Below are 25,405 nucleotides of genomic sequence, written 5' to 3'. Positions count from 1 at the left end.
GTTCCAAATCTGCATTGTTCCTTTTAACTATCCTTGTCACAGCTCGCATTTCCTTTCTTGCATGGATGGGATCAACTTCTTTAAATATCTTGGCATTAACATTTTCATTTTGGTGCACATTATTGCTTCCAATTGCTGCTGTCCCCTTAAAAACAATCATGTCTCCCTCTCTGCCTGGACACATAACCCTCTATCTTTCCGGTCTTGCTTTGTCATTTTTAAAACGAATATTGCACATTGAAAGAACTTTGCTATCTCAATTCTTCCTCTCTTTCTCCTCCTTTTAATTATTGGCTTGACGTTAACAGACCTCAAGCTTTTCACTTCACATTTTATTGGAATGACAAAAGACATTGTATGAAGCATTCTGCAGTGACTTGAGACAGGTCTAATAGAGGAATTTCTATTCCTGACTTGCTTTCACTTTAGTGCAATTTGAAACTGGTTTGACACTTCTGCCAGTCCTCTATCTTGGTTTTCCACTGAACACAGGCTTGCATCTTCCCATCATCACTTTCACAATTTTCCTCTCTCCATCTTAATGCTAAAGCCCCTAATTTCCAAATATGGTTCTTTTATTCCTTATACAGTGGAACCTCGGGTCACGACCATAATTCGTTCCAAAACTCGTCGTGACCTAAAGTAATTTCCCCCAAAGGACTGTATGTAAATACAATTAATCCATTCCAGACGATACAAACTGTATGTAAATATATTTTCTTTAAAGATTTTTAAGCATAAAAATAGTTAATCATACCACAGAATGCACAGTGTAATAATAAACTAAATGTAAAAACATTGACTAACACTGAGACAAACACCCAGGCTCCCTGCTCAGCTGCACACGAACCTGCACTGGCTCGTTCTCTCTTTCTCTCGCTTGCTTTCTCTTTCTCGCTCTCTCTCTCCTGCACCAGCTTTCTCCTCCTGCTGCTTCCTGCCTACTCCTGCAACCTCCCGTTCTTTCTTGTTCTCTTCTTTTTCCCATTAGCTGACTCGCACTTCTACTTATGAAGAGGACGTGGTAGTCAGCAGCTCCTGGGAATAATTATAGATACGGACCGCTTCTCACCTGTGCACTTAGGTGAAAAACGCCCACATCACAAACTCCTCAGAACCACTTCGGCCACACACCACCACACCTCCTCGCTAAGCTGCGAGTGTGGTGATTATTTATTAAAACTGGCCTTTTTGACGGGAGCTGTGGACCCGCTATACCACAGGAGGAAGCTGGGTTGAGAGGAGGTTACAGTTTTGAGGGAGTGTCCCTCTGCGTGATGCACTGAGAACGATGTACAGTACTGGGAGAGACTGAACACATGCAGAAATCATTGGCGCGTACGAACCGGAAGGGAAACTGGCTTGTTTGTCACTCAAGTGTGTGGTTGTGAACAGATGCAAAAGTTTGGCAAACTTTTTGGTCGTTACCCGATTTGTACGTGTTCAGAGACATTCGTGGCCCGAGGTTCCACTGTACTTTAAAGCACTTGTACCAGTTGGAGAAGCTTTTAGGTTCTCTTCTAATGCTGCCATTATTCATAATGAATGACATTTGGCATATTAGTGGATGTCAAACGTCTTTCCCACATTGGTTTATTTTAGGTATTAACACTATGGAGGGTTATTTTTGATGATTCGAGACTGCAGACATTCTGGGCACTAAGGTCCCAGTTCTCTTTCTGTTCCTCTCTTTTATTTTCAACTGAGGTCAACTCTTATTACTCGTGCAGTGTCACCTTCTCTTTTCTCCTCATCTGCTTTTTCCCTTTGCTCAATCTTTTTAATCACATAAAAAAAAATGACCCCTCCATTTGCTGCCTGTGCGAAGTCTCCTTCAAGTCCTTGCATTCACTGTTTCAATGCGATCACCCATCCTTTATTCCCTTGACAGACATCACCATCTCTAACAACTTCACTCTGTACTTCAGGAGCCCCATTCATCGGCACTCAGATAATTCTATCTTACCCCATGTAAACATTTTACAATGGGTTTATTTACTTATCTCTTTTGTCACTTCTACTACCTAAATGTTTCCAGAAACGTTCTTATATTTTGGGGCTGTCCAAGTGTCTCTTCCTATTGACTTGGTGTTCGGAATTCCCTTTCTTTAATCCATTCTATTCAAATTCCTCTCTCACCTTACACTTTTTTTTCCCGGACCCTTTCATACTCCTCCTCAATCCAATGCTTCAGTGGCTGTTCTTTTTGAGTAACATCTCAGCCAAACTGGCACTGACAACTTGGAAATCCTGCTGTTGTGTTTCTGTTGACTCTTGGAAATCATCTTTTTATAACCTAACTCTTCTTAAGCTCTCAGCATTGGAGATTAATGGAGTGCCTGCCTGGCCACAACATCAGGGAATGGCTTTCATTTGCCAAGCTTGTGGGTGATTGGCTTTCTGGTTGCTAGTGATGACGGGAGCTCATCCTAATTCTTGCCTTTCTTTTGCAGTCTGGTTGTGGACCACTGCCCTTTTTGATCAGCCACACAGAAGCCATTTAGTCACTTTCTCCATTTATGTTTGTTATTCTTCCTCAGGTTGGTGCCAAGGATAGGGGGGTGGAGAGGGATGTGGGGTGAAATGTGGTATTTTATCGTGTAATTTTGTACATCCTGTTTTTTAAATATTGCTTTGTTAAAAGAGTGGGGTTTCTGGTACATTGCTGCCAATGAGTATCTTCTTAAACAATATTTCACTATATTTTATCAAACAAATGGCTAAGTTAACAGCTTCATTTAATTAAGCAGAACAATTGATTTTTAGCTTTAGCAGACTTTGTCAAGCCAATACCGAATATCTGGCTCCTTTCTTTTCTCTAATGTTTAGAGAACAGAGACCCAGTTTCTACTCCTACAGTTTAAGCTCTAGATAGTGGCCATTTAACACACTACTTTAGATTCAGACAGTCTCTGTTCCTTTTCCCGTCCCTAGTCATCACTACACTTAAAAAGCACAAACACCAAGGTGCAGACACCCGAAATGTGCCACCTGTCCGTAATATACCCAGCATGGTCTGCTGACGAAAACAAACATAACTTTGATTAATATTTTTCAAATTGATTTGAGTTATCATCTATTCATAACATGCAAGAATGAGAACAGATGGTGACATTACAATCACTGTCAAGAATGAGAACAGATGGTGACATTACAATACTGTAAGGTATACAGAAAACTCTTCCAGTGATGCATTTCTAGACAAAGGCTTGGCATCTCTTCACAGAATCTCCCACCCCGGAGGGTTAGGATTCCCAATGTTTCCAGTCTGTCTTGGTTACTCTACTGAAAATTTTATTGGAGGAAAAGTGAGATTGATCCAATGAGCTGGAAAGAGCATGGAATTATAGTTGGTCACCATTCCTTTTTTTAAAAAAAACACAGCAATCCCAACAATATTCCCTCTGTCTTTATTATTTAAAACAGAAATCCTAAACTCAAGGTCTATTTCTCAATCTGCTAATGAACCTACCTTTGGGACCCCTCAGTGTTTTATTCAGTACACATTTTTCCTAATTTGTCTTTTGTGAAGCCACAATATTGACAAGTACAGAATAACTTATTTGAATCAGTTGAGCTAACTTGATATGGTACCTACTGTAAATATCTCAAGAGCAGACTTACAGCTTGCTGTTCGAATGAAGGAATTTGAAATGTGTGGTTTTTAAGAGAAACAACACCATCTTGATTACAGCGTGCAAACCGCTAACGCAGAGTTTGAGCACCACTTCATACTGTAAATCCACTGAGTTTATTTATCACATGTGCTTGCCGCATTCCTGTGGCCAGACTGTGCACACATTACATTTATTAGCCTCCCAGCATTTTGCCTTCCACTCCTACAAATAATTCTGTAACCCATGGGAAGTGAACTTCACAATGATAGATCTATTATTTTATAATAAGCTTATTGAAAAGTGGTACTTAGACAAGGGCAATTTTAAAACAGCAGCAATGCGAAAATGGAAGCTTCGTTGTGACATTCGGTATAAATGCAAACTCAAGAAGAGATATCTGGTAACATATAAACAAAACAAAAATCTGTATGATATCCACAACCAGCAAAAGTTGTTTTATATTGTAAAATGTAATGGTGAATATTAAAAAGTAGGGGCACTAATTAACTTACTGAATTAATTATAAATTATTGAAATAGAATTTGATATTCTGAAATCCTACCAAAAAAGAAAAAAGCAGCCACTGTGTGTATACCAAGGTACTACTTTACAAATGCAGATCAGACGTTTAATGCTCACCGTTCCTGTTCCAACTTCATTCGAATCCTGTCCTCCTCAGAAGTTAGAGTCTCTTCATTCTTTGCCTTACTGGATCCTTTTCGTTCCACCTTGTCTACAAATCTCTCATCTTTGCGGTATTTACCAAACCTGTCAAAAGCAAAAGAAAAACATGAAACAAACATCTTTGTATAGGGCAGATTTCACTGTGGATTATGTTAAAGGTATCCTCATGTTGTTACATGAAACTTGGCAGATAACAAACGTGCCTCCTCAAACCTGTGTTAGAATCCTGTCAGTCAACCTTTCAATGAGAGTAAATGATCCAAAGCATGTTCAACACCTGATTGGAAATTACAACTCAGGTCAATGGACACTAATATTCCACAAGGAAATGCCAATGTGCACTGTAGTTTAACCCTAATGCTTTGTTTTAGTGGGAATGTGGAATGGCTTTCAAGGCACTGAGAATTATTCAGCTAAAAGTGAAATTAAACAGCGCTTGTATACTTTCTACAAAGCAAGAACTTATGCACCATTCATCACAACATTAAGATGGACATACACTAATAGGTAGTGTAATGCAGACTAAGAATAACATAAACACAAGATTTGACACTATGGTCAGGTTATCAGCAGGAATTTCAATGTTTCATTTATATGATGCAGGTATGCAGACACCTTTGTAAAAACAGAATTCATACTTGTAGCAAATTATTGCTGTCAAAGTAAATGTGGAAAGCTAAAGGAAAAAATGCCTTGTCTCAGCACATTCTACTGAACTTGATCAGCTTCATCTAAATAGAGGAAAAATGCACATTAAGAATGGAAGAATAAGACAGGTATACGAATATGCAAAAAGGAAGTGAACAAAGTTCTGAAATGTGATGTAGAATGTTGAAGGTTAATACCACTAGAGAAAAGACAACAGTACTAGTAAGTAAAGCAGCAGCCTTACAACTCAATTAAAAAGGACTTTCTGAGGGGTCAGATCTGCAGACATCATTTACTTTGCTTTAATTTGTGCAATTACTATGTAATCTAATATAAAACCATGTACTACTGTAGAGAAATACAAAAACAAATTTCTACACTTAAAGGGTCCAGTTCACCCTGTCATTTCTGCTATAATAACGCAAAACAACAGACACTCATGAAAGCAGCAGATTGAAATAAAAAGTTTAAGCAATCAAAGATGGACCTCCACACTCTACCTTCTACAATTATCCCCTGGCCAATAACGGCGGACTGCACGATAACGTGCAGTGAATACATTTGACTTGAGTTTTCATACTCTTTCTCTGTATGTTTAGCATTCGTTTGTTTAGAGGTTGATGCACTTGTTGAGCAGCCTGCTTCTTGTCTTCTTTCGTCGGCACCTTTTCGCGTTAAATCAGTGTTTGTGTTGCAATTACTTAGTACATTTTCCTTAATTTTTCACTTAAGCTGGCAGTTAAGTCTTCAATCTGCCTCAAGAATGATATAAGATATGAAGAAATAGGGGAAGTGACGGCGAAGGTGATAGGGATGAGAACGGTGCCCGTATGCATGCGCTGCACAGCTGCCCTGCTGATCGCCGTCGAGAGCCGATTCTACAATAAAATAAAATAAAAAGAGCAATAACCTTGGAGGTCAATCATCACCCCAAAAGTGGATAGTTACGTAGTATATGTGTACCAAATTTCAGGTCAATCGGTCAAACGGTTTGCGAGCTACAGGTGATTTAAAATTCTGGACAGACAAACGAACTGCCACGGGAGCGTATTATATAAGAAGATAATCCTGAATGAATGCAAAAATGAAGTGGGCAAAAGTTGGTACATGAAGCTGGCGAATGCGTTAATATTCAGTCTTTCATACAATATTCAATGCTTATTACAGGGTGAGGCAGAAAGGACGGATGTTTTTGAAATGGCTAGAACTCACCACTAGGTGGAGTGACAGATGTGTGTGTAGGTGGCGTTAGGTTCACAAAGTCTTAGCATTTTTTTAGTTTCTTTTTAGTTGAAGCCATGGAGCCGTGGACGATAGAACACCGCATTTTTGCGTATGACTGTTTTGTCAAGAACAACCAATCTATTACCACAGTTCAGCGTGAGTTTCGTTGCCATTTCAATATCCACAGAAATAAAGCTGTTCCCGTTCATAACACTATCTTACGTTGGGTTAAAGTACTTCGTACACGAGGCATAGTAATGAACAAAAGACCGCCGGGGGCTACACGAATGGCACGTACCCCTGAAAATGTGGAAAGAGTACGACTAGCCCTGCTGCGCAGTCCAAGTCAATCTGCTCGGAAGCATTCTTCTGAACTTGGCCTCAGTAATCGTTCGGTAAGGCATATTTTGCATTTAGACCTGCATTTCCATCCCTAGAAATTGTCAAATGCTATTTCAATATGAACTCAAATCTTTCAATAAATTTCTTTGTAAGAAAAAATTAACAATTTTGTGATTTTGTAAAAAAGTCCGTCCTTTCTGCCTCACCCTGTATATCCTTAGCACTGCAACCTGACATACAATGGTTTAAGAAGTTATGTTCTTATACTGTATTTAGTTTTTGCATTTTTTAACTGCTTTGGACTACAACATCATTATGAATGCAGTGATGTGAAAAAACATATAAAACATGTGTACATTCTCATTAATTGTTATTTCGGGGATGTGTGTTAGTAACATATCAATGACTATTCATTAGTGCATTTTGTGAGCAGCTTGTAAAATTTCTATTTCAACAAAAATCTCACAAATTAGCAGGGAGTCTGTTTGTTTAGCTGTTTCTAGGAGAGCTACAGTATGAAGATGCCCTGGTACCCTAAAATAAATGTACAATAAGAATATATTAATCTTTCCATCTTTTGAACACACACTTTTAGCTCACAAGGAGGTGGAGCACATCCTGGCCTGATTTAGAACAAAGAAGAAACTAACCCTGGACAGGGTGCAAGTCTTTCACAAGGCACACACATTCACACTGTGTCAGTTCAGAGCTGCCAATCAACAGAACCTTTATGTGTTGGGGATGCAGGGGGAAAAACGGGCATACCCGCAGAGAACACTGATACTGAGCAGGCTGGGACATACTTAAAAAGGTTAACTAAGAAACCAAGTGCACATTTCTGTGAGGGGGGCTGACTTTAAAGTTGCTGAATGAGGTCATCCACGTCACATGCACGTGCCTAGCAACTCAACCTGCATGCCAGTAAAACAATGAACACTATTTTACAAGCACACATAAATTACAAATTAATTCGGGGCAATTAATGCATTTAAATGTATTGTAATTTAGTAACCAAGATAATAGAAAGTTCATACACTAGAACAATAAATATCATGCTGGCCAGAACAACTCCATAAGCTGTTTATAAATACACACTGATTAAGGTCTATGTGTAAAAATGTGTTTGTTTCACTGCTGACAAAGGATGCCTTTATCCTGAGCCCAAGAGGTTGTGTATAAATGAATATAAGAGGCTTTATTGATTATACTTTTCAATCAAAAGATTTACTGTTATCTTGACAGATATTCATAAATTGTTTACTGCCATAGTTTTTGTTTAGAAATTGCCCCAGAAACCTGTTGGGAAATAACGTTCTTTTCTGGTATTTCTTTGCCACAGAAAAAAAAAAATGTAATAAAGCAGAGAGAAAGTGTCAGAGGAGCCCACTTTAGGCAGAGTTGCTGGCTGACTGTAATTTCCTCCTTGTCGCAACAACTTTACATTTTAATGACAGCCTGATTCTCAAAGCACACACATCTGAACGCAAATTACACAATAAAAAGAAAGAACTAAAAATGCTTAGCATTTCTAAGGCTTTGTTTCTCTGAGACATTTTTCACACTAATGCTAGAAAATGATCCGATTCAAGAAGGTATATAGACTGTCCTAAGATGGAGAAAGGCACATGGAATGATGTAAGATCTCTGAGCAGAGTTGATAGGACAAGTCTATATACTGTAAATATTTCAGCAGAATTACATACTTGACAGTAGAAGTGAACCATTGGTGTCCTAAAATGACGGCACTTCAGTGGGTCACAAGAAGATCAAGTCTGATTGCGGAGTAGAAATGACAATTCTATCAGGAACGGTGCAATTAATCTGAGTGGGAGTTTACCATTGCCAGCCATAAATATCTGAGAAAGGGACAACAAGCAATCATTACAGTTTGATGTATTGGAATTTCAGTTACTAAGTACCATACTAGAAATTGCAAAGCTTTTTGACTTGCTGCTAATGATTTATATAAATAGAAAAGGACATGCCTCTCATTAAAAATTTTTGGTTTAAAAATAAAAGAAGTATCATATTTAAATTATTTTGATAATTAAGAGTTTTGCACTTCCACTTCTTTCAATTTCCAACTTTTTCTTTTATAGGACAAAGAAGAATCAAAAACTACTTTCTGGAGGTTAATCTTACACATTTATCCAGGAGGCTAACTTAAGAACAAATAAACATTAAAATATGCAAAAGTAAATAATTCCCTTTGGCACAGACTAACCTTTACAGCCAGTATACTTACATGAAAGTAATTATTTCACTCACATTCTCCCAAGATTGCGATTATTTTTCTTAGTAAACAACCCATACCAGCTTTTATTTTAATTAATTTATAGATTACTCAGCTACAACACCTGCATTAATTCTACCTAAGGAGACAACAGCACATCAAGCCTATCTAGTAGCCAACATCATATCAAAGATGACTACTAGGAAAAAGGTCCATCAAGCGCAGAGGTTCATAGCTTTTGGTTTTTTTTATGCTTTTACATGCAGCCTAATAAATCAAAACACAAATGATAAATTTCACCTTGGATGCAAGAAGTTCAATTCAGGAAGGGTTGCTGGAATCTGACCAAAGTTATTTGTATCACATAGTTGAAGAAGAATCCCCTCACAACTTTTAATAGAAATCTGGATGCGATACTGGTGCAACTTAACTATTAGTTACTGTAACTGAATGAGCTTGACTGATGGAATGATCTCCTTTTGGCTGTTAAGTTACTGTACGTTATGTCACCTTTAGCTGCAGGAAAATCAAGTAGATGTTTCTTGTACTTACTGACAGCTTCTTAAACCACAATGGAGGTGGTCCACTAAGCAGTACTGCTTCATCTTTGTGATATTTATAGACTTTCAAGCCTTTCCGGACCCATCACAACAGCTCAGTGGGGTGTGATCCAGATGTTAACTTAAACATTACAAATGTCATTTTCCCCCCCTATTTTTAATCTTCAAACGGCAAATTTTGTACACCAGAAAAAAAAAAAATTGCTTTCAACGAGACCTATGCCATACTTAACTAAAATACAGATAATTTACCCAATTCACTATGAAAAAATGAACAAAAATGCTTAAAACTAGACAAAATCCTTTTTTATACCAGATTAATATCTGATTACAACAAAAAAGTAAACTAAAATGTATACATTTTACAATCTGATCTACTACCTCTATGGACTGGCGGTCCATCCAGGGTTAGCTCCTGTCTTACTGCAGACTGGTTTAAGAGACTTTGAAGTTAATGAATGGATAGAATTTGACTCACAATATACCACATTCAACAGTACAGTGAACCCTCGTTTATCACGGTTAATCCGTTTCAGACTCTACCGTGATAAATGAATTTTCGCGAAGTAGGATTCTTTATTTATAAATCAAATATTTCCACAGTTAGAGTATAGAAAACCTGTTTACGTCCTTCTAAATAAGTTTTTTAACATTATTAGAGCCCTCTAGACATGAAATAACACCCTTTAGTCACCATTACACTCGTATTACCCAATATATTAGACAAAATAAGAGAAAATAAGACATATTAGACGTTACAAATATCATATTACTAGGCGCACTCGCCTTTTAAGGCGACCGACTTTTATCCTCAATTTTTGTGCGCTCCATGTGTACATCAGGCATGTAAGTGTAGGGAATGAGAACATCAAAGTGCCCATTCATAACATCTCCCAAAAACCTAAGTTTTTTTTTTATCCCCTCAAGTGCCTGTCCAAAGTTGTACAATGTCAGCCCGAATCTGTACCGCTAAAGACGGAGTTTCATGCACTAAATAAGCTATAGATGAGAATAAGCAAGCACCATCTCCCCTGATATTTACTACGCGGTGAGGCATTTGTACTCCATCAACATTAATTATTTCCAGAGACACAATTTTGTCTATTTTTCCAGCGCATCGCGCACAAAGCAAGGGAACGATGAGAGCACTAGAACTCTGCTCACATCGCCACGTCACTTCGCACCTCAAGCCGCAAGTAGTAAGTCTGTAATAAGCGGAATACCGCAACGCTTTGCACTCACGGGACGGAAGGACAATCCCGAACGCTTTTTTATAGTAGATTATTGTAGTGTACATTTAATTGCACACAACCACTAACCTACGAAGGTACGACCTCATTAGGAGAGTCTTCAGAGGTGGTGCAGTATCTTCAGCAGGTGCGTTGTCTTCAGTGAAGAAGTACTAGGCAGTGGGTGTCTGGGTGCACGACTGAAGAACTTCTTGATAGGTAGTTGCTGGCGCTGTCTTTTCATATGCGTGAGGAGGCTTTTGTAGGGTATTTCCATCTTTAATCATATCCAAGAGTTTCACCTTCTCCTGGATAGTAAGCATCTTCCTCCGGGGCTTAGTTTTATTGTCAGAAGGCTTAGAAAAAGCAGCCCGTTTAGGAGCCATCGTAGTGCTTAGATAAAAGTTCTCAGAAATCGCATGCGTAGTGACGTAAGCGTGTATGAGAAAAAAATCGAGATAGAGTGAAGCCACGAAAGTCGAAGCGTGATATAGAGAGGGATCACTGTACATAAAGTTTTAGGGGTTTCAAAACTGTAAAAGGACTCTCATTTGACATTAAGCTATGTCAGCCTTTCACTATTTGAATGTTTATAAGTTAAATTGGTTGGTTTCTTGTTCTGTAATGTTTCAAAGATCTGTCCATGCTAATTATGGTTTACCGACAAAAGCGCGATAGACATATGCGCCCCGACAAAACCGCGACCGACAAATGAGCGCTGACAAACCCGCTAACTGGTTTTCGACAAATGCGCACCGACAAAATCGCGAGAGAGGCCAAGAGAGTGGGACGCCCTTGCTGCAATTCTTCCTACATATGCAGGGCGTGATCTTAAGGACAATCTGCATGCCGTGCTGATGGCATGCCACGTCTCATAATATTGACTTCATTATTATATATGCTTTAAACTAGTAATTCATATTTAATGAAACTTTTGTAATTTTGTCGGCGCGTTTTAATAGGCACTATTTTGTCGGCGCGCATATGTCTATCGCGCAAATGTCGGGTCACACTAATTACTGACTATGAACTACAACAATGCTTGCTTCATAAAGTGTGCGCTGTGATGGAAGTGATGCAAAACACAGATTGATTGATCAAGGCCATTCAAAATGCTGACAACCATATATGATTCCTTTATGTTGAAAATGGACTCTAAAATACAGGAAAAAGACTTACTCATTGCACTTCTACTGCAACCACCTTTCATATGTCTCCGGCCTTTTGTTCCTTGAACTTCTGGTTTCAAGCATAATAAAGGCAGGAGAGAATAAACCCATGCCAGAATTTGGAACAATGAACACATTTATTCAAAACCTTTCACAGATGTAAATCCAAAGAATTATTTAAACTCCAAACAATAACAGAAACATGTCCTGAGACCATTATCAGCTGGTTTATACCTTACCTAATAAATCAGCTTCAATATGTGCAATCACAATCTAGCATTCCCTGGGGATGAGCACTGAAGCCAATACTCCAGTCTTAATATACAATACCACTAGGATACTTCATGAGAAATTCAATTTTAACTTTCAATCTTATGTAGACACATACAGTTCTCTTTATTAAGAAATCCCAATGACATCCTCATCATAAACACTCCCAAATTATGTGTCAGTGAGATTAAAAAACTGAATGACACACCTTTTATTAAAAACAGAAATGACAGCACTGAGAAAAAAGGACCTTAAAGACAATTAACTGATGATGATTTTAGTTTGGAAGGATTTAGTTTCATACCTGTATTGTAACTTCATAAACAAAATAGGCCGGGTGTTACCATAAGCACTTTGCTGTCTTAAGAATATATTTTTTTTAATATTTCAGACAATTGAGGAAGCAATAAAACAATTGCAGCAAGTGCGTTCATCTCAAGTAGAACTGGTTATTATACTGGAATGCACTGAAGACTGTCTACGCTCAACTTTTACTTCTTCTCTATTATGTTTCAGGGCAACATCTATTATTTAGATATATGGATGAATTGAAGCAGCTTAAAATCTATCAGCGACTTCCCTGTTTAAGAGTGTAACAAGTTTACAACCATTAAGAAACTGAAAGGGCCACAGAATATGCAATAAAAAAATTCAGAGGCCCCAAACTGTTGAATGAGTTGAAATATGAACAGACAGAAACATCCATCCATCCATTATCCAACCCGCCATATCCTAACTACAGGGTCACGGGGGTCTGCTGGAGCCAATCCCAGCCAACACAGGGCGCAAGGCAGGAAACAAACCCCAGGCAGGATTCCAGCCCACCGCAGACAAGACAGAAACATTGTATGGTAAAAATGTTTTACAGTTTTTCTAATCATTCAAATTAATATCTTAATTTTGTTTCCATCTTTAGAGGTAATAAACAGCACATTGACTGACAGAGAAAGTGCAACAATGCAGAAAATGAAACAACAGGTAAAGGCTATTTACACAATGCCCCAACTGTATAGCCTTCCTCACTTGACACACACCCAAAAAGGGGTGTCTTTAACATCCTTAGTGTTTATTTCAAGTACAAGGTAGAATTAAACTTTATTTATATTTTCTTTGTGTAGGTGTATGATGGCCATTTACTACCTCCAATCAACACAAAGGTACGCAAGGATTCAGAAATAAGGAATGGACTGGAAAACAGTGAGAGAGAAAGGGTTAATATGTAAATTGAAACTGGAAGTGTTACAAAAACATTTAAATAATAAGCAGCGTGGGGGAAGGATATGAAAATGACGAAACATAAAATTAAAGATACAAAAGGACACAAAACGAGCTGTAAATGAACAAGATGAGCAATAAATGAAAATAAATAAAATTAAGCAACATTAAAGTTTCCCTTTATAAATAGCAGAGTTAAGAAAAAAACAGGTTACTAGAATGCCAACTGTTTATTTGAACAATTAAAATACTATATTTTTGTAGTAAAGAAAGTATGACCACTTTTAATTTAATCATTTTAAATATCAGAACATAACTAACAATCATGAACTCTTCAAATTATCTGCAGTTTCGTGAAAGGCAGCTGCATGTTGACTTATTTTTTGTTCAATAATGAACCAAAGCAAACAATCAAAATCCAATTTTAGGAATGGGTTAAAACTAGAAGATTGGTAGTATGTAAAACCAAACAACTTAAAGAGGATGTACTTAAATTACTCTTTGCAAGGTTGTATGTATCAGAAGAAAAGAAACACACTTAATAAATTCAAACATAAATTAGTTCTTTGTACTGGCATATTATATGCTTGGAAGGAAGGTGACCACACTGACCTCATTTTGACCCCCCAGAGATTTGCCTTTTCTTCTTCTTCTGTGTATCCTGTTTTTATTGTGTTATCATTTATTGATTATGTCATCCTAGTCTGCTTTACTTTTTACCGTTTCCTTGTTCCTCTTCATGACCGAATGTAAACTGTTCAGAGATAACTCCTTTGAGAAATCCGTTCTATAGGGTGGTCCAGATCTAATTATGCAACTTTTAATGCAATGCAGGAAAACAATGCAAGACAAAAGAATTGTTTGAAATATCTTGTAATAAACAAAAATGGACTTACATTGAATTAATTAACTGATTTTCCATGTAATGTCCCACTTGTCCTCCACTCAGTTGCGAATTCTCTATGTAATAAACTTAAGTTATAGCATAATGAAAATTGCATAATTAGATCTGGACCACCCTGTACTATAAAATGGATTAAACAAAACAAACCTGAGATGACTCCAAGACATTATTCACCCACTGTGATATTCTAAGGATAATCATCCATAGATTTTCAGACTTGCTTAGATTATCGCTGCATTAATCAAGAAAAGCCAAATGAATTGTGAACACGAGAGCCATTTAAATAGTGTCTCAAATATGTTAAAGTAGCCAAAAATAACAAAAAAGATAGTGATAAACAAAATGAATAACACAAAGTTCAAAGTAAACCAAATCCTGCTGCTTTTTCCATCATTCTAAATCCGGGATTCTTTAACCCTGTCTACCCAGTACAGAAGCTCATTCAGGTGTTTTAGCCTGAAAGTACCACAAAGCACTCACAAGCCTTTCTTGCACCTTTGTACTTACTCGCCTCCCAGCTCACTTAACCTCTGTCTAGGGTTGGGAGCACCTGTATACCTTTTTCCACTGTAAATATTCGCGCTCTGAAAAGGAATCATTTATGGGGTCAATAGGGGATAGAGCCACACCAAGAAAAAATCACCCCCGTATCTTCTACTGGTCTTGGTGGGCCAAGGCTTCATGGCAGCTCCTGGGTTGCCGGTATCATTTGAGGGTTAGGGTTTTTAAATTTTATAGTTAGAGTTCTTGGGAACTATGTGTCCTCTGATGGTCTGGACAGATTGACCATTTTGGCTTTTCTTTTCTAGGCTTCCTCTTACAATACTCATACTGGAGCATCATCCAGACAAAAAAGGTGTACAAATGCTCCATACTGTTTGAACTATGTCACTAATATGGCAGCCTACAGCAAGTTTGTGTTTTCTTTGTCTTGATTATTCCATATATGCACTGTAACCCACCATCCAGTTCAGTTTGGGCCATCCCTTAAACACCGGAAAGTAAAAAAAAAAAATAATATATATATATATATATATATATATATATATAAGGGCATTTGTATGAATTCCATGTACAGTAAGATTAAATAAATAGGATCTTCACTTTATTTCATCATGTTGCTCTAAGCACTGGGCTGTATCTGAGCTACTGTCAAAGAATAGATACAGAATAGACGAATTACAAAGCAAAATATAGAACAGGCAAACAACAACACCCAGAGCATTCATTTACAAACAGTTAACTTCCTATTTTCTTTTTACTTGTTATGCAATAGAAGATGCAAATTTATTATATGAAATCTTACTTTATTTTTAATACAGGTGTAATAATTGTTTCAACTATTAAACATCTGCACATTTACAATCCTATAAAGTATTTAGCCAAGTACTGAATGAATACTGAGTAAAATTAATGGTCATCACTCCTACGTACAATCAGCCGGCAATTCTAGTCTATTATACTGTATATATGAAGCGATTTCCTATTTGTGCACGTCACACCAATCATTCTTTCATGCCATGCTGCTACATTCAGCATTACATACTGTACCGCTCTTAAGAATGAATCATAAAATCATAAAATAATATCTGAGGGAGAAAGCCTGGTAATAACCAGTGATTGATTTGGCGCCAAATGACTAGCAGGTCATGCAAATACACTGGCTTCGACAGGCTTGTTAAATCAAACACCATGTAAGGTTTGAGGTGAATAAAAAGGCTATTTATTATTTCCATGAAATGTCTGGTAGTACATAAATGCCTTCATAAAGAAGTCTCCCAAGTATTTAATGCTATACATCTATGAAAGAGCAAGGCTAAAAATAAATAAAAGAAAAAAAGGAACCCTTAATGACTGCTTTAGGACAAATTTCACAGAAGCTGTAATATCCAAAGATGCTACTCAGCATCTCTTTAATAGTTTTTTGATAAAATATAAAACTATACAGTAAGTTCCCTTTTTGTTTCAAGTATGCCACTAATGGGCAAAATCAATCAATGGGAACAACATCAAGTGTTTTTATTCAAATATGTCTAACTCATTAAGATATCATTGCAGACTTTTGTGCCTCCTTGAAAACAGGTCAATTTAAATTTCATAAAAGAAGTCATAGACAAGTTAAGAGAGAGTCTATTTGATTAACAATAAAACAAAACTGATCAACTTTGAGAGCTTTGTAATGGAATCAAACCACATTAATAATTGATATAATGAATTTCAAATAAATCTTTCTCTTTATATATAAAATCTAATGTCTGTCTATCTGTCCGCTTTTCATAGGCGAACTACTTAACGGATTTAGATCGGGTTTTTTTCTATAATTTGCTTGAACATTCCGGTTTATTTTGCGACTTCTGTCATCGCACTAATTATTATAGTTCGCTTACAGATGCGATTTATTCGCACTAATCTGAGACAGAGGCTGTGGGCAGAGGGGAGGGGGAAGCGTGACGTCAGGAGAGGGGAGCCAAGCAGGGCCATCCTCACTCACTCGTCACCTTCCGTTCGAACTGCTCTGCCTCTGGACACGTTTTGGAGCTTTTCTTACCTCCGCTTAGCTAGTAATACCTATTTCTTTATTGATTTTTAAAGTTTGCCCTGTTTCACTACTACACGGGCAGAGCCACGGGGGATAGCTAGGAGAACATAAACTCATATATACTCTCATAATATTAAAGCACATACATTTTAATAGTGTCTGAATTTTCATTTTCATCAAACACAATTAAGGGTACTTTATTAAATGTATGTAATTTTTTTTAATACTGCAATGTCTTAGAAGCTCAGTGGTTAGTGCTGCTTTCTCACATCCACAATCAATTGTCTTTGGTTTGCAGTTATGGTCAGTGAACATTCTGTACATTTTTGTCAGGTTAGTCTGTGGGTTTCCTTCAGGTACTTTAGTCGTCCTGTCTCATCCAAAAAGCGAGCAGTTTAGGTTAACTGATGATTCTATATTGTTATTGTGCAAGTGTTTTTGTGCCTGGGTACGCCTTTTGATGGACTGGTGCCTTTTCCAAGGTTGAGGAATGCCTTGTGCTCATTGCTGTCATTAAACCATCATGTTGTGACCTACTTTGGCTATTTAATTACATTCTCTGTAATGTTTAACTCATAATTATCAATTAATGGATGTCATAGATGTTATTAATCAACCAGTCTGTGAAGAACTTATCATTTGTTCCAAGACAGTTCATAACTTATAAAGGACCAAACTCAGAAACAACCCCAGTTTACTCAATAACACTTATGAGAATTGGCTGCTTGCTACACCACATACTTTTGGATTACTGGACAATGCCCATTTCTCAAAGGTTGTGCTGACCAACATTTATCTGTATTGGGACACTTTCTATAACCAAAAAAATTCCAAGACACACCACCATTCTACTAAGCACAGAAACATTAAATCTCATACATGTACTCAACTGTCAGAAGGGACAGAAGCCAGCAGAAAAAGCAACTCCGAGATTGGTGCTAACTGCCCCAGCACTTGATGAGTACCGTGGATGTGTTTCCCAGCTGTTTCATCCCTTTGCTCCTTTCTGCCCCACTCCACTGACCCAGGGTCAGAGGCAACTCATATACCTACTATTCCCAGGGTTTGTGAGACTTGCTCTGTGAGGCCATACACACAGGCAGATGGACTTCATCAGCCAGGAGAAGTGTCTGAAGTGCTCTGTAAGTGCTGGCTCTACAGGAAGGTAACAAAAGAACTGCTTTTATGTCGGCTTCTCCTCCTTGGAAAAGTCTCGACCACCTGTGGAGTGTGTCCCTCTCAGGTCCGGACCCAGGATGATTACAATATTATTTCCACTGCACACCTGGGTAGCTCTCACCATGTACCACTTGAAAAACATTGCTCTATGGAGTGGCAATATTATGAAAACAACTTAAAATGATTCTGTTAAAAGCATGACCTGATGATGTGTACAAATAACATTTCTGTTGTACCGAGATTTGACAACTTTAAGTAGGCATTATAGTAGTCAATATATTAGGGTTAGGGGTAGGCTTAGGGTTAGGGTTAGGGTTATTATCTGTAAATAATGAGAAGGTATTCTTTGACAAGTATCTTTCAGTGTGCTTTAAAAGCATATGTTGAACAGATACAGAGCATAGTGCTTTCATTGGAGCAACATTATAACATCTCAATGCTCAGTGTTTAAGAGGAAATACCCTGTGGTGTTAGGATTAAAAGTAAAAATTTAAAAATGAGGAATTCCTGCCACAGCTCTACCCTTCCACAGTGAACTGCATTTCTCTTCCTAAACATTTTGTGAAAATTGCACATCTGTCACTACATGAGGCAATCAATTCTATTATTTTTTTAATCAAATTTTTGGCATTCTGTAAGATATAATTTCTGAAACTCATTCACTTAATTATTTAACCATTATGATTTTAATAGAATCATTACATTAATTGAGTAATTACCTAAGAAACTAAATATAATAAGCCAACTCATTTTTAAAAGCTCAATGCAGTTAGCAGCAAAATCATAATTCTAAATGCTAGACACTCGACAGTACTTCTTTTACTTTATGTTAAGATTTTTACAACAAAAAATGGCATTTTAATCAAAGAGGAGAGGACAGAAAGCAGCCATGGATGGTGCACTCTTAGACATAACTCTTTCCAGAATCGGGTTTCATTTTGAATTTTGGCTTAATTAGTTTAGTATGGGACGTAAGGGAAGAACAAACCCTGCTCGAGTACGCATAAACACAGTGGACCAGTTCAAAGTTGCCTATTAACCTAAAACCCACATTTTTATTACATGTGAGGTAAAAAAAAGGGGTATTTGCAAAAAAAGACAAGGAAAGACTGCACAAAGTCCACACCGTCAATGGATCAGGGCTTGGATTAAACTCAGAAGCCTGGAATTGTAAGATTTCATCACTTACCACTGACTCCACCGATGGGCTTGCAAATTTCTGATACAGTAACATGCTGACATGGATATTTTTTTCTTTCATGTAACTCTTTTAAATGATGTATGACCGTACTTCAACGCAAACAGAAATTCCCAGGAATCTCAATATTTCCTACAAACCACAAGAACAACTGTGTCATCCAGTCCTGTCAATTTAATTGGTCTAACATAACAGAACAAATGTAAAACACCTAGCCATAAAATTCTAAAAATGTTTAACATCTTTGGCTAAATCAATGTGTGCACAGCAAGAAAAGGTTAAACATTTCATCACAGCAAGTGAAAAAAGACACAAATCAGTATGCTGAACTATAAGGATCTCAAAGACAAACCTTTTGATTGCTTTTCCTTATTTTTACTTATTCTCCTGAACAAATGAAATATCTTTTTTCCTCTGTTAAAATTAATTTATTCAAAAAGCACTTATCAAATGTGCATTCTTATGGTCATGGTGGCAGTTTAGAGATGTACACTAAACAGACCGCCGTAATCACACTTGCAGTCGACATGTACTCCTGAGGAATAATCAGGTGGTCGTAGGCCAGACAAGACGTTTACCCTGATTCTTCTTCAAGCAGGCTGCACCTCCTTCACCTGCTATGGTAGGTACTCATGAGACATTCTAAACATTTTATGTGCCAAGACTGCCTCATATAACACATAAGGGCAATCTCTCTGCCTTTCCATAGGCTATGTTGTGATTGGAGACCTTGAAAATAAATTAATATTGGAAGGTCACATCGGGTGACACTGTAACTTTTGATATGCTGATGCTTATGAACAGTTAAATTAAAAAACAGAAAGCAAACACAAACACACACCTGTCTGCTTGAGTCATTTCTCAAGGATTAAACTGATATGGCTAAGCTGTTTATCCAAGGCGATGCGGCATAATAGGAAAGACTGGTGATCCTTAAACCACAAGGTTGCTTGTTTAATCTAATCAGTACCTCATAGTGCAACTAATATAATGCACTTGAAATGTGTAAGTTGCTTTAAACAAACACATCTCCTAAATAAATAAACCTAATGTAATCATAATCCACTTGTAAACCTTATTTGTGTACAAAAAATAACAACTGGCATCATCTTACTCATTTCTGCCCTTGATTCAGCTGGCAGTCAGTCATCATTTTTACAGCACATCTGTCTCTCCTGGAGTACCAAAATTCAGCTTCGACCTGTGTCCTCCACGCTCACAACAGAGGGCTTTTGTAAGTGCCGTACTGTATCTAAACTGAAGCAGAGCAATACAACGTAGCACTCCCCAATGTATCATCAGGTTTTAGTTCCTCTTGTGCTTTGAAGAGTGAAATTGAACTAGTGTGTTAAAGAAAAAAATGATACACTATGTCACAACACCAAATGGCTAAAGGGGCAGCTGGAGGCTGTAAAATAAAACTAAAGAGGTAAGGCAATGAAACTAGAAGAGTTATGCAGCTCATGTACAAAAACACAGATCTAGTGACATGTATCCCGCAATCATTATTTTAGAATATTGTCATTAAATAAAGTACAGGACAGGGACAGCCATTTAGCTCCTGCTACAGAACCCAGGAAAGAGACAGCCATCATTCCTATTAAACTGTATTTGGCACTGCTGCTTTGTGGTTTTGGGGATAATCACACTCCTCATGGAGGTTTCACTGGGTACTGCTGTGCCCCAATGCCACAGTCTCTAAATTAACTGACAATGGTAATTTTTTAGAAATGAATGAATGTGGATGTGTCCAGTGATGGATGGACACCTGAGCTGACAATGGCTTTTGCCTTATGCTTCTAGGATAAGATCGACCTCCCTGTAACTCTTCATGCGTTAAATGAATGAATGCACACTGTGTCAATGCAGCAGTTATTAGTGTACAACACTAACTTTTTAATTCAATTTGTTTTACAAAACATAAAAATAAAAGGTTGTCAAGCATAGGGTGATCAAGATCTAATTATGCAATTTTTAATACGCTATAACTTATTAAGTTTATTATATAGAAAATCACCAGAAAAATCCCGGCCCATCGAGAAGTGTGTGACGACACAAAGAATCGTCTTCACGCTGAACTGGAATCGTCCCCGCATAAATCATAGTCATCCAGACGATTTGCATCTGCATAATTAGATCTGGACCACCCTGTATATACAGTACATTGGCCTTAAAATTGGGTTCTAATCTTCATTGCAGGTTCAGTATAACAATTGTACAAATGAATAGATTTAGAAACCCAACACACTTCTGTTTCTATTTGACTTCCAATGTCTAAACACTGTTTTTTTCAGTTTATCATATTCATAAACCCAAAAATGCTGCATTGATTTTGAAATACCACTTACTATTCTTGTGCATTGTAGTAATGCAATAATTATTGGTAGTAATAGTATTGTTGTGTCACAAGTATAGTACTGTACACTGAAATTCCTACTTGCATGCTCAACCAACATTGCACAGATTTTACCACTCTTCAGTGCCATGATAAACCTTTATTTATTGAGTAGAACACACACATTGGCTAATTTGATGTTCACTTATACTCCCAGTTCACAGTGACCGCTCAACTCCAGGAAAATGGGCTAAAAACCTGACCCAGTTACAGTCTTAACAGAGTTTGCATGTTCTCTATGGCTTTCTGCTCCACCTACTACCACCCCTTGGTCCGTGGCCTGTTTAATTGGCTGACAATGTGCGATTGTGATCAAAGGTGTGGGTGTCCATGTGAGGATGCTCTATGGCTGGTTGACACCTTCTTTAAGAATGGCAGGATAGTCTGAGGCATCCCTGTAACCCAGAAAGGTATAATGTGGGTGTACAAAATGGACGGATGGCCGAACTTTCCGCATACTGAATTTGATAAGTAAGTAGTTATTTAGCTTCAGATATTTATATGTATAGTTTTTGTGACTCAGATAAGCTCTGAATAAACACTAAATACTCCTATAGGAAACCAGAATCAGATTACATGTTCCCATTCTAAGTTTAGTCTAAGAGTATACAGGGATGAGCAATGCAGTGAACATCACCATCCCTCATTATACAGATGCTTTATATCCTACAGGAACAGTCCTGTAACACAGAAGGCTAAGCTGATGGTTTTTGACCCCTAAGTAAAGGCTGGGAGATGCTCAAGTTACTATGGCAATTGCGACATCAAACTGTTATCTTGGTATGAGAAGTGAACTGTCCTTCCCCAAAATGGAGCCTTTAAGTAGAAAAAGAGAATCATAAAAAGTGAACCCATTAAACTGAGCAGTGAAGTGGTGCCACCTCCCCATACCAGTGCAGATTCTTATGCTACGCTTTTCATTGTTATGTTCTGTGCTTTGAATGATTAAGTATGAAGATGTAGGTTTGTGTCCAGGAAGGTAATGGTGGGTGTGATGTGAGCTTTTAATTTTACATGTCTTTAAACATTTTACTGTTTCCACTTTTACCTAACCATACGGTAGGTGGTCTTCTTTCCCAAGCCTTTATCTTGTCTGCAATTACTGCATATAAACCAACAGATAAAATTGACAGTTGCTGTTGATCTTTATTAAATAATTATAGAGGTTTGATGGATATGAGAAATAGCACAAAGCCTTGGTAATTTCAAGTAAAAGATTTATTGTGGTACCGCCTAAAACTTGTGTTTTTCTTTTTTTAGTGGTAGAAAGCTCAAATCCTTCTGTCATGGCCAAAAAATAAAACTGCAGCCCAAACTGATAGCAGGCATTTCATACTGATGTGTGCAAACATATTGTAAATTTTGTAATCCTGAGGCTCAAAAGCTCTCAGTCAACTGCGCTAACTGCTATATAATGGAAAATTCTTGCTTGTTACACATTTTCATTATGATTCACACCTTTGCCAAAAGGAATTCAATTTACAAATCACTAAGGCTCTGCTCAGCGAAAGCAGGTGCTGTGACGTTAAGACAACCAGGGCATTACAGCAGGCTTTAAATTTATTTCATATGAAGTCATTTAAATGATTCATTTAATAATCACAAATTATTCCTGAGATTCATTTTATAACTACACTACACACCTATAAAATGTTTTCATTGATAGCTAGATTGATTTACTAAAGGATGGTTAAATTCACTTGAATTTACAAATTAGGTTAATTTCTGTTAACCCACAAAAGGTAACATAAGGGAGTGCAAAACATAAAAATAATCTAACGCCAACACTCATGAATGCTAAACTTGGTTTAAGTAACTGTAAATAAGTGATGATCCAAGGGAGTTCACTTTCCTATTAAACAACATTGTTTCATTTTTTAACTAAAATAACGTGTGCAAATTAAGATATTTTTGTCTTACATAAAATTATTCTGCTTTAGTCTGAGCTGACGCTAAACAATAAAAAAAGGAACAGAGCCTCCAGCAAGTCAAAACACATACAGAGCAAAATTGTAATAAAAGCAAAAACAGACAACAAACATGAGCCAATTTTCTCCCTGCGGTAATATCTTGCCCTCCCAGGTAAAGTTTACTAAATATAATTCTTTTGTTTTCAGTTCAAAATTCATGTGAAGAAAAAATGTGTTGTAGCAAAGCAAAGCTGCTGTCCATGTATTTAACCTGACTATTCCTAAATAGTGCTAATGAAAGCATAATTATTACACACCTGCATGTACTTTCTTGGGACTACCTGAGAGGTTCAAAATACTTTGTGGCAACTTACGTCGATGTTCTGTGCAGCTGCACGAACATTACATCGTCCCAGCGGACCTCATTATCCTCAGCTTCTAACGTCAGTCAGCATTTTCTCTGTCAAACTGAGATTAAAAACTATACCCTGTGCACAAAGCACAGAGCCGCGTGGCAATATGTGAGGAGAATGGCATCATCCAATGTGGCTCTCTGTCACTTAAAATGTGTTGTTTAAGCTTTATTGTCAATGCATTTTACCACGCATTATTTCTGTACACTTTAGCAATCTAATGTTCTCATCAAAGTGAAAACAAAAACACACATCAGGACTTTTCTTCAGGCTAATTAGTGAATATGATGTCAAGCTTTTTTACTTCCAGTAATTTAGCCCAACTTCAACAAAACAGCAGCAAAGAACAAACATTGGAGTTCCATTTTGTGAGCATGCTGTATACCAGAGGCCTTTGTTTTTCACCAAGGGTCACAATACTAGTCTGGTGTGCTTTTAAATCCCTATGATATTATTCATAAACGCTCCCACAATTACAAATAAATTTGCTATCCTGGGATTGCAGGCTGCACTCAGAAGTACATTTTTGCATTCTTATAACTTCTTCTTTTTGCCCTTTGAAGGCGAACAATCAGACCTTATTGATAGCTTGAGAAAACTAAAAATGCACCTCTCACAGTCAAGACAGTGCCAGTCTGAAGCCTAAGGTGTATGACTAAATAGCAAAAACTGTACAAGTTGATGTTCTAACCCTGTTTCACACAGAATGGTATAAGTGACCATCAGGTTTACTATTGTAGAAAGTTAGCAAGCCTTTTCACATTTTCTTTTTAAATAATGTTCATATATGAGAGTTCTAGGTAAGTGAGGGAAGGAATGGTGGTGCACAATAGCTCTGGCAACCGATACGGTGAAAAGTGGATGGAGGGTCAACTGTTACATTTATTCAGTTTACTTGCAAGACTGTATCCAGCAGGGTGCACAAATTCCATGGGAAATGTGTTTTTATAAAAACTGTAGTTTTTAAAAAATCTGAAAAATATGCTCTTCCTTATCTATGTAAGTTCTTTTAGGCAAATGCTGGAACAAAGGAATTAGAACATTAGACAAAAGATGCATTTAGCTTGAGCTGTTTAGAGCTGACTTGCATTCTACATAAAACATCTGAATGAATACAATGGGATGTCACAATGTCAGCAGTTGTTCTTTTCTTCTAAGTGCAAGAAGAAGTAGGGTGGTATAGAGCTATATTATTTATTTACTTTCCTCCAGGAAGTATAGTTTGAATGTTCAGTAAATGTTAAGAAAATATTCTAATTAGCTTAACATTAGTCTAATAAAACATATGTTTAATCTGTCAATTTGACATTAGTAGGACGGCATTTACTTCCTCAAATAAAAACAATATGTCCGTACCCAAACTTCAGGCATTAGTATATTGTGAGGTTTTTCAAATGCTCTCTGCTATGTAAAATGTTCTCATTCAACATGCTTTTACTTACGTACCAAGCTAAATATAATGTATATATTCATTAGTTATCCTTTCTGACTACACACGCCAATATCTTTTTACACGATAGGCTTGAATTATAAAGCAGCATTTGAAATAATATACAAGGGAGGACCCAAAAATACCTGGAATTAATCAATAGTACGGGAGTAGAGTGCAGTTAATAATAATGCCACTAGGTATCATTTGACTGAAGTATGGTTAATCAGTCAACAAAGTGAAATTA

The 25,405-nt window shown here is 37.2% G+C and overlaps 1 protein-coding gene across 5 annotated transcripts in view; it reads right to left on the bottom strand.

Moving 5' to 3' along the window:
- The window catches only part of pard3aa (par-3 family cell polarity regulator alpha, a), a 900,153-nt gene that overhangs the window by 198,786 nt on the left and 675,962 nt on the right, over positions 1 to 25,405 (bottom strand). For all 5 annotated transcript variants that reach the window (XM_039753567.1, XM_039753563.1, XM_039753564.1 and 2 more), the window contains one exon: positions 4,257 to 4,385. In XM_039753567.1, the coding sequence (XP_039609501.1) occupies positions 4,257 to 4,385 (129 nt within the window). The remainder of the gene's footprint in view (positions 1 to 4,256; positions 4,386 to 25,405) is intronic.

Source organism: Polypterus senegalus, chromosome 5 (genome assembly GCF_016835505.1).
Source record: "Polypterus senegalus isolate Bchr_013 chromosome 5, ASM1683550v1, whole genome shotgun sequence".
Lineage (NCBI taxonomy): Eukaryota > Metazoa > Chordata > Cladistia > Polypteriformes > Polypteridae > Polypterus > Polypterus senegalus.
Note: the sequence above shows the minus strand (reverse complement) of the source record. Positions and strands in the feature narration are given on the sequence as shown.